The sequence below is a fragment of the Urocitellus parryii genome, chromosome 9 (assembly GCF_045843805.1).
Source record: "Urocitellus parryii isolate mUroPar1 chromosome 9, mUroPar1.hap1, whole genome shotgun sequence".
NCBI classification, from domain to species: Eukaryota; Metazoa; Chordata; class Mammalia; order Rodentia; family Sciuridae; genus Urocitellus; species Urocitellus parryii.
In genome coordinates, this window is record NC_135539.1 from 99,625,638 (window position 1) to 99,636,716 (window position 11,079).

Sequence of the window (11,079 nt, forward strand, 5' to 3'; positions counted from 1 at the left end):
CATTTAAACAGGACCTGAAGGAACAAAGGAAGTGACCCCTATAAGTATATGGAAATACATTCCACACAGAGGAAAGCAAGCAAGACTTCCTTGGTTTGTTCAAGAAAGAGCAGGAACTGACCTTCCCCTGCTTCCAAAGTGCCCATGGTTTTTGATAGGGATGGTACAATTTAAGAGGGACATCAGGAAAGCCTAACGAAATCTCATTTAAACAGGACCTGAAGGAACAAAGAAAGTGACCCCTATAAGTATATGGAAATACATTCCACACAGAGGAAAGCAAGCAAGACTTCCTTGGTTTGTTCAAGAAAGAGCAGGAACTGACCTTCCCCTGCTTCCAAAGTGCCCATGGTTTTAAGTAGACATGTAAGAGATGGTTTTGTATGGTGGCCTCAGATTTTTAGGTAATTACTCCTCTACCCTCAATCCTAGTGGAGTAGACTCCCCTATATTCCAGCCCCAAGAGTGAACACATGATCCATTACAGCCATCAACACATTCTATCCCCAAGTCTGCAATGACTGATTCAGGAATAGACCTGTGACCCAAATCAGGCCAATGAAATTTGATTCCAGGACTTTTGTAAGATATTGCTGGAAAAGAGAAGATGAAATTATTAAGCATAGAACTACTGGAAAATGTGTGGGAGGTTGGGCAGGGGAGAGAAGTCATTAAAAGTGGAAAAGCCTACCAAAAAGTGAAAGATGGAGAGAAAACAATCCATAATAGTATTTGAGTCCCCGGGTCTAGGCATGCAGAGAGCTAAAAATATCTCCAGATTTTACAGGTAAAACACCCAGTAAATTCCCTGTTTTACTTAATCCAGTTAAAGTTGCCCTTTCTATTCTTTGCAACCAAAGAGTTTAGAGTAAAAGAGCTTTATTTTGTATTCTTGTTATAAAACAGTCTTGCTAGATACATTTAAAACAATAGCCTATACTAATTATTTTAAAACAAATGTAGCAATGTAGCAGAGATTTCCTGGAGAGGGATGGATAAGTGAAGTAAACCTTAAATAATTTAAAATAGGAATAATCTTAAAGCAAACACCAATTGAAGTTTCTTTGTGGTAAATAACAAGAGAACATGGGAATGGACAAGACCAGTCCAGAGCAGCCTATTGGCACCAGAATCAAATTGCTTTAATTACTACAATATAATCCTTATCTGGTAGAGCAAGTCATTCCTCATCTTTCGCTAAATTTCTTTGACTCTTCACATTCATTTTCTACATCAAATTCATTTATTTCAAGATTCACTTTTTGCCTACTAAGTTCATTTTAAAATGTTTGTATTAATCTTTGTTGTTTCTGACAACAAGAGTAGTACAAGGTCCTTGTTCAAAATATGCAAGTGTTACAAAAACAATAAATATTAAGCTTTCAATTTTTAATAAAATTAGATTCTGATATAATATGGTTTTATAAATTGTTTTTCTACTCTAATTTTAATAGTATCTGGACAACTTTCTTATCAGTACTTATAGACCTACCTCATTTCTTTTTCAATTATATAAACTTCATTACCAAGATTTATTTAAGCAAACCCCATTAAGGCCATCTAATATGAGCTACTATAATAATAAAAGATTAAAACAGGATGGTTAGTATTACTTGTACAAAAAGCACACTCGCCTCTTCTTTTTTAGTTTACACACTTACCTCTTCTAATAAAATTTCTAAAATTTCAATTGGTCAAAGCATCACAAAAATATTTGGATTTTCTGAAGATCAGAAGACAGCCCCAAAACGTATCTAGTATATATGATTTAAAAAGGATCACAGAACCATGGCAAAGGGATAAATAGTATTGAAAAAGTTAATTTGTTGTTTGGAACAGATATCTGTTTAGATCATTACCACATGACATCAACGCAAAAAAACACAACTGTATTTGAGTTAACATTAATAATAATAAATCAACATGAAAATTAAGCATATAAAAATAAAAAAGGCAAATTTAGATATTACATTTGATCTCTCAAATTAGCAATAATATTCAGTATTAGGTAAGTATAATAGGACCAGTCTGTCATGTCAGGCATAGTATAGAATGTGTTAAAATCTACTGAAAAGCAATGCACACTAATTATCCAGTAATTTCCTTGTTTTTGTTTTGTTTTATTTTTTATTTTGAGATGGCATCCTACTATGCTAAGTTGCATAGGCTGGTTTTAAACTCCTGGGCTCAAGCAATTCTCCCACCTCAGCCTTCCAAGTGCAATACAGGTATGCAACACTACCCAGCTCTGCTTCTTTTAACCAATATTATAAACACTAAGGAAAGACCTTAAAATGTTAACAGTATTTGTATCTGGGTAGTAGGATTAAGGTAATTTTAATTTTCTTCTTTCAATTTTCCTGTATTTTCTAATCCCATCTCCAAAAGAAAAAAAAATGAACTTTTAAAAAGTTTCAAAATAGACCTTTCACTTCTATTAAGATGGAGTAGAAGTACTTACCCCTATTCCTCCAATTTAATACAATTTTTAAATCCTGGACATTATACATAAAGCAAATGAAGGGACACTCTGAAAGCAAAGAAGACAGACTGTTTAGTGACACTGGGACCAAGAATACAATGCTAAGTTCCTTGAGTTTTCTTTTTGTTTTATATATCCAAGACTTAGACCAACAGAAGTTAGCAACCTGGAAAAATCAACAGGTACAGACCAAAAAAAGCTACAACAAAAGCCTGCTCTCCTAAGTAAAGAAAGAGGAAAGGGGCAACCTAGCAAGGGAGAGAACATTAAAGCAGTAGATTCTCTACTCTAGCCAACTACCTCCTCACCTCCACCTCTTTGAGGAAAATGCAGAGTGAGGTGCCCAGACACCTACTTCACCAATTCATCCCAAGCTACCCTAACCTCTTCTCCTTGGCTGGAGTATACTAAGAAAGCCTCATAGGTAGATAGTGGGGAATCTCATCTTCACTGGGTGGTAATGAAACCTCATCCATCTAGTTAGTAGGTACCATGTGGGAAGCCTGAACTCTGGCTCTCCCCTGGCAGTAACCAGGCATTCCTCCCTGTTTCCACTGTGTGTGGTATCCGGAGGATTAGTGCAGTAGGGACCTTAATAACTACCCAGTGATCACAAACAAGGCAAACTAACATCTCGTAACCAGCAGGGTGTCAGTGAAGGCCTAGGAAAAGGCAGAACCACCATTCTTTGCAACAGTAATGAGGAATTCCCTTCTTCAGAGTCAAGAGAGGTTGAATGGAGAATCTGGGTTTCTACTCCCACCTAGCAGGAGCCAGAGGGTGATTTTCTTCTGCCAAGGCAATGTTAACTAAATAGATCATTTAAATATGCTTCAAAATCTCAGAAGATCCAAAATGTAAAGGTGTCAATTTTTTTAAAAGTATCACTCATAATACCAAAAACCAGGAAGATCTGAAACAAAATGAAAGAGACAACAATAGATAACCAACAATGAGATGACAAAAAATAACTAGACCACCTGACAAAGACTTTAAAGCAGTCATGATGAAAATGTTTCATAAGGAATTTTTAACATGCTTGGAAATTTTGGAAAAGTAGAAATCCTGAGCAAAGAAACAGAAAGCCTCAGCAAAGAAGCAGAACATATAAAGAAAAATCAAATAAAAATTTTTAAATGAAAATTACAATATAGGAATAAAAAAGCTCAGAGGATAGGACCAACTGCAGAATGGAGGGGACAAAAGAAAGAACTACTGAACTTTAATATCTAACAGCAACCAGCCAGTCCCCAGTCTAAATAGTAAAGGAAGAACAGACTGAAAAAAAAACAAAAACAAAACGGAACATGAGGAATTTGTAGTTCTATAACAAAACATCTAACATTCTGGCCACTATTGTTCTGAAAGGAGACTTTTTCAGATAGAGATGAGAAAATAGAGGTAAATAATGGCTATAAATGACTCAGTTTGGCAGATATAACCCCCATAAATTGAAAAAACTGAACAAACTCCAAATAAGATGAATCTGAGGAAATTTAAGCCAAGAAGCAGCATAACTAAACTACTAAAAATTAAAGCTGGGTATAATGGCGCACGCCTGTAATCTCAGCAGCTGGGGAGGCTGAGGCAGAAGAATTGCAAGTTCAAAGCCAGCCTCAGCAATTTAATGAAGTCCTAGGCAACTTAGTGAGACCCTGTCTCTAAATAAAATATTAAAAAGGGCTGGGGATGTGGCTCAGTGTTTAAGTACCCAGGGTTCAATTCCAGTACCAAAGAAAAAAGAAAACATGGTGGTTAAAAATTAAAAACAAAAAAAACACAAAAAAAACCTGGGGTGGGAGAGTACTGGGGATTGAACCAAGGGGTGCTTTACCACTGAACTACATCCCCAGCCCTTTTCATTTTGGGTTTGAGACAGGGTCTTGCTAAGTTGCTGAGGTTGGCCTCAAACTTACAATTCTCTTGTCTCAGCTTCCTGAATCACTGGGCTTATAGGTGTGTGCCAAAGCTCCCGAAGTGAAAATTATTTTTAAAACATTCAAAGTCTCTGGAAATAGTCTTAAAGGCATAAAGCAAATGTAGAAACATCTACCAAGAAAAATCTACAAAAATTGGGAAGAAAGGTGAGTTCTACGGTATTTGCCATTTGACCATTCCTCTTCCTCTTCCCAGGTAATTGAGGTGCAGACTCCACTCCCTACCACTGTGGCCAACAACACAAGACTCCCTATTCCCACTACTCCCAGTCACAGGAATGACTTTCCCAGGAAAGAGAAGACATGAATGTGTCTCATCCTGTTTCAGGAAGTAGGGGTTCCCCTCCTTCACTCACCACCCTTTGTGAAATGGAAGCTCTACTATGGGTGTGGGTCTGCTGGGAATCCTGGGGCTTCAACCACCTTTGCCCAGCTCATGAGATGGTAGTTCCACACCAGGAGAGGCAGCTCAAAGAGACTTCATGCGACTGCTCACATGCATATTCATCTTCTCTAATGGGGTGTCCTTTAGAAGTGTATGGTTGCACCCTTCCCAGCTCAAGAGCCCTGGCTGAGAGATTCTGCCTGGGTGAAAAAGAAGCAAGGAGTAAAACAAATAGTCCCTAACCTCTTCCTATGAACAGAGAGAGCATGGAGCAGTTCAAGCCTCAAGAGACTTCTAAGGAACAGCAGAGGCTATAAGGAAAGGCAATTGGGAGAAGATGTTCAAGATGATACCAGCTAAGCTACAGGCCAGACAGTCTGCAAGAGAGAACCAAACAAAGAAGCTGCTAGGAAGGACCCTACTAGGATCAGCACAAGCAATAAACACCCCAGAAACTAATCCTTTAGAGGACCCCAAATTTGATTAGTCTACAAAACAATTTATGTACCCCTAGGTAGTATTGTCAGGGAACAAGGATAGGAGCTCTGCCAAAATTACTGTCATTCCTGGAGACTGTGGACATACTCAAACCTTCACCTCCATAAGAATTAACATCAGAGTTTCAACACTGTGGAAGAGTGGAGACGGGAAGGAATAGACTTCATGAAAATAATCTAGCAAGTCAGTAAACATATAAACAAGCAATTAATAATTACAAGTTTCTGAAAGTGGTAGAGACCATTATTCAGATTTACTACATAATATAAAATGCCCAATTTAAAAAAAAAATTATAGCCAGGTGCAGTGGCATACGCCTTAATCCCAGCAGCTCAAGAGGCTGAGGCAGGAAGATGGCGAGTTCAAAGCCAACCTCAGCAATGGCAAGGCTTTAAGCAACTCAGTGAGACCCTGTCTCTAAATAAAATACAAAATAGGGCTGAGATGTGGCTCGGTGGTCAAGTGTCTCAGAGTTCAATCCCCAGTACCAAAAAAAAAAAATTATACTACACAAATAAATACAAAAGTATGATCCATACACTGGGAAAAAACAGCAGGCAACAGAAATTACCTATAAGAGCAATCAAATGTCAGCCATAACAGAAAAAGACTGTAAAACAGCCATTATAAGTATGTCCAAAGAACAATAAAAATGATTTACAGTCTAGTGGAAGCATTTCACACAGGCAGATCTATAGCACAACTTCTAGTAGCCCCTCTTCCTAACAAGCAGCCTGTGAGAGAGGGATAAAGAAAAGATAGGTTTAGACCAAGCTTCAATTTGAAAATCCCTTTTATTACTTTAGAATTGAAAGAAATTTTGTATTTCATTTCACAATATCTGTTACAGACTGAAAGGTTCTGCCTCTGTTCCTGTTCCACTCATACTCTGAAACCCTAACCACCAATGTGATAGTAATTGGAGATGGCCTTTGGAAGACAATGAGAGTAAGAGGAGGTCATGAGAGTGGGGCCTTCATCCGGGTTTGATCCTCAGCACCACATACAAACAAAGATGTTGTGTCAGCCGAAAACTAAAAATTAAATATTAAAAATTCTCTCTCTCTCTCTCAAAAAAAAAAAAAAAAAAAAGAAGAAGAAGAAGAAGAGAGATCTTTCCCATATGAAATCATTGCAAAAAGGTAGCCATGTGCAAGCAAGAGAAAGAGCCAAGAGTAGCTGGTATTTTGATCTAGGACTTTGAGCCTCCAAAACAGTGAGAAATAAATGCCTGTTGTTTAATTCATTATTTCATTATAGCAACCTCAGTTGACTAAGACAACATGTACCACAGGTGCTGTGGCACATGCCTATAATCTAAGTGGCACACGCCTAGGATACTAAGGAGGATCACAAGCTGCAGGACAGCCCGGGTAACTTAGCAAAACCCCATCTCAAAATGGGGAGAATAAAAAGGAAGGGGACTGGGATGTAGCTCAGTGGTACAGCATACTAGGGTTCCAACTACAGTACAAAAAAAAGGACAGTAAGTCAGTGTTTTAGTGGTTAACTTTTTTTTTTCTTTTTTTTTTTGGTGGTACTGGGGATGGCACCCAAGGCCTTATGCATAGCAGGTAAGTACTGTATAGTGGAACTACATCTCCAGCCCCCCCTTTTTTTTAATATTTATTTTTTAGTTGTAGTTGGACACAATACTTTTATTTTATTTATTTTTGTGTGGTGCAGTGGATGGAACCCGGGGCCTCACACTTGCTAGGTGAGCGCTGTACCACTTGAGCTACAACCCTAGCCCCTTCAGCCCTTTTTGTTTGTTTGTTTTGTTTATTTAATTGTAAGACAAGGTCTCACCAAGTTGCCCATGATGGCCTCATACTTGCAATTCTCCTGTTCTCCTGTCAGACTCCTGAGTAGCTGGGATGATAGCCATGCTCCACCACATCCATCTGACAATACTATTTTAATATAAAAATACCCAGAGAGGGCAGTCCCATACCCTGCTCCTTACTTGCTGTGTGACCCTGACCAACTCATTTATGGGCCTGTTTCTTTATCTGAAAAGAATATTGCAATGTCCATCTTACAGAGCAGGTATAAAGATTAAATGAGAAAAAACATCTAAAACTGTTATACTTCTTGGCATAAATAAAGTACTAGACAAGACACTTTAAAAATCTAGGTGGCCAGAAGTTTATGAATCTTGAATTCTAATCACTGTCATAGGAACATTTAGGCTAAGGCAGGGGGTGTAATTCAGTGACAAAGTGCTTGTGTCACATGCACAGGCCCTGGGTTCAATCCTCAGTACCACAAAAAAAGAGAAAGAGAGAGAGTGGGGTTTGGGAGGAGAGAGAAAGAAAGAGAGAGGGAGAGAGAGAGAGAGAGAGAGAGAGAGAGAGAAAGTGAGTTAAAAGAAGGAAAGGCCCCTCTTATTTTTAAAAGAATATTATCAATTAAGATTCAGATACTCTTCTAAACTCAAAAGGATCACTCAGAACAAGCAATAAAATATTTGCTTTGCAAAAGGCACATATGTAGAATTACTGCTCTACTTGGCCCCCACCCCGCAAAAAAAAAAAAAAAAAAAAAAAAAATCTTAGGGTCTTTTACGGGGCAGTGCTAAATGAATTAAAAATCTCATGGAAAATAGTAAAGTGATGATGCAGTTAACCTAATACAGGTGACAAATACAAATCAGTAAAGAAAGATATGTTGATAAACAGCCTATCACAAAAATAGTTTTTGTCTAGAAAGTAGCCTACCACTATCACCTCCATATAATCATGAAGCAAATGCAATCACTGTTGCCCTTTACACAGAAAGCAGAGAGAAAATGTAGTGGGCACTCAGAGAACCGATTCAATTCACTTCGTATTTAAAACTAAGGCACTAGCAGGTTGGGAGGCTGAGACAGGAGGATTGCGAGTTCAAAGCCAGCCTCAGCAATAGCAAGACAACTCAGTGAGACCCTGTCTCTAAATAAAATACAAAATAGGGCTAAAAGACAAAATGTGGCTCGGAAGCTGAGTGCCCCCGAGGTCAATCCCTTGTACTCCCCCTCCAAAAAAACAACAATAACAAAAAATTAAGGCACCAAGCTACTAAAGAGGCTGAGGCAAGAGGATAACAAGTTCCAGGCCAGCCACTGCAATTTCCCTGAGATTCTGTCTATTTAAAAGGCTGGAACATAGCTCAGCAGTAGAGTATTCCAGTACTGCAAAAAAATTAAATAAATGAAACATAGATCCTGAATGCCTCTACTTAAAACCCTGCAATGGTTCTCTATTAACTTGAAATAAAATCTCAAGTCCTTTAAATGGCCTTTAAGATCTGGACTCCACTACTTTTGTAGCCACATCTACTCTTCACCCTCTAGTTTTAGTTTAATTGAGACAATAGGTTTACTTACTATTCCTCAGATTCAACAAGAAAACTCTCATCTCAGGGACTCTACATTTGATATTCTTACCCCCAATCTTCCCACAGCTCACTCACTTGCTTTCTTGAGGACTTTTCATTCCGGGACCTTTTAGTGAGGGAGGCATCCTACATTAATTTATTAAAATTGTAGTTTTTCCAAGTGACCCTGTCATCTCTCTCCTCTGATATTATAATTATTGCTCTTATCACTGTCTAGAATATTATATATTTTGTTTATCTTGATGATTATATGCTCCCAACTAAAACAAAAAGCACAGAACATAGCTTTAGTTTGTTCACTATTATGCCCAGAGTTTAGAACAATGACTAGCACATAAAAAACATACTCGATAATTATGTACTGAATAAAATGATATTTACTATTGTATAAATAAGCTGAAGAAAATGCCAATGATGTTATTTTTCGTGCAGTATTAAAACTGTTTATTCCTACTAAAGTATTTTAGTTTTGGGCTTGGAGTATTGCTCAGTGGTGGAGTATATGCTTACTATGCAGGAGGTCTAATCCCTAGTACCACAAAAGTTTTAGTTTTATGCACCAATGTAAATTTACATGATCATATAATCAGAATAAACTTTTTGTATAGAGAATTTTTTTTACATCAACATTTCCTCTCAAGTCTCACAACCTAAATTATAATTACCTTATTTAAAGCATGTCCAACATGAGGATCACCATTTGCATAAGGAGGTCCATCATGAAGACAAAATTCTGTCTTTGTTTTTCTTTCTTTTTGCCATGAATAAAGTTCGGAAAACCCACATTTCTGTAGAAAAAGAACAACAATGTCTAAACATCATATACTATAGAATCTTATCATAAATAACAACCAACACTTGCTCATTTTTTTATCTCATTCCAATCTATTCAACTCTGATTATTAATGAAGTTTCTGAAATGCACAACTGAGTAGTCTCTTGAAACTTTTCAAGTTTCCCCCCATAGACTTCAGACTGAAGTCTAAAAACTCTTTACACGGTTTCCACACCTTACAAAGGTTTAGTACCACTCAATTCTTGGGCAACCTCTCTGTACTCCCACCCCTTAGTCTTCCATCCAGTCCTGCTGAATGCCCTATAGATTCCCCCAGGCACTTGTAACTTATTTTTGCTATTCTTCAGCTTTAACACCTGCCACTTCCTAAATCTGGAATAACACTCATTGCAGTCACACACCCATTCCCTCACAAGCTGTGTGGCAGTGGCCAAGTCTCCTATAGATCTACTCATCTGGAAAAAAAAATGTTATATATGTTACAGGGCAGGTTTGAAAATTACATGAACAAACAACTGAAACTGTGACACTTCTTAGCATATAGAAGGTACTACTTTTAAAAAACTAGATGGCCAAAACAGGTTTAAGATCTTGAACCCTGGTAACTGTCATTGAGAATATTTAGGCTAAGCATATTAACAGTATTTGCAACTATGGAAGTTTTTTTTTTTTTTTCTTAACTCTACAATTACAGAAACACTTAGTTCAGTGCAAAGCAGAAGACAGAGTGTAAAACGGGGTCTCAAATAAATCTTATCCATCAAAGGAGTTATAATTCCAACTAAGGACCTAAAGATCCCACAAAAGTGGGCTTCAACTTCCCCTGGTTACTTATAAGTTTATTTTTACTTATATGTGTACGTGTTAATTCGCTTTTGACAAGTCACTGGAAAAGTGTCCGAGGTTGATTTACTTTCCCGTGCTAGATATGGGATGTGCATTCAATACATGCTGGCATCTGAGCATCACTGGAGTCTCCCTAAATATCTCGCTGCAGAACCTGCCACAACTGAGGGGCCTGTCAAGAGATTTCTTCACTTGGGTGTTCACCAGTAAAACCCAAAGGCAGCAAAAGACTTCCCGGGATCCGGTTTCTGCCGGCCGCCCTCCCGCCGAAGCCTGGTCGGTGTGATGGGCCCAGGAGCGCCGGTTTTCCTTCGCCCCGCCCCGCCGGCCTCCGGGTGGATGCCCCGCGCCCACGAGGGGCCTGTACCTGCTGGATCTCCAGCTCCATGTCCGGCTGCTGGCGGCCCAGCAGCTTCATGGGGAAGTTGGTTTGAGGCAGCAGCACCGTGTCGCGGTACTTGCCGCTATTCGGGTTGGTCAGCTCGTTACTGGCCCCGGTGACAGACCGCACTAGAAGCCTCCTCGTCTCCCCTAGCCACCCTAGGCGACAGGGAAGGCGGGGCGGTCCCCAGAAGCTCCGGGCCGAGGCCAGAGCCGCAGCCGCCGGCCCTCGAGGGCGCAGTCCCCAACGCATGGCGGAGCAACCCAGGACGCCCCTTGAGTGCGAGGTCCAGGGTTCCAGCCCAGGCTGGAAGAAGTAAGGACCCCCCCCCCCAAGAATCTGGGCGGGAGTGCGCACGCGCCCGGCAGCGCGGAC

The 11,079-nt window shown here is 39.3% G+C and overlaps 1 protein-coding gene across 1 annotated transcript in view; it reads right to left on the bottom strand.

Annotated features, from left to right (window-relative positions):
* The window catches only part of Iars2 (isoleucyl-tRNA synthetase 2, mitochondrial), a 55,788-nt gene extending 44,726 nt beyond the window's left edge, over nucleotides 1-11,062 (bottom strand). The window contains exons 1-2 of the mRNA XM_026388005.2: nucleotides 10,690-11,062; nucleotides 9,346-9,468 (exon numbers count right to left, since the gene is read on the bottom strand). Coding sequence (XP_026243790.2) covers nucleotides 9,346-9,468; nucleotides 10,690-10,956 — 390 coding nt within the window. The 5' untranslated portion in view covers nucleotides 10,957-11,062. The remainder of the gene's footprint in view (nucleotides 1-9,345; nucleotides 9,469-10,689) is intronic.
* Nucleotides 11,063-11,079: the final 17 nt, after the last annotated feature.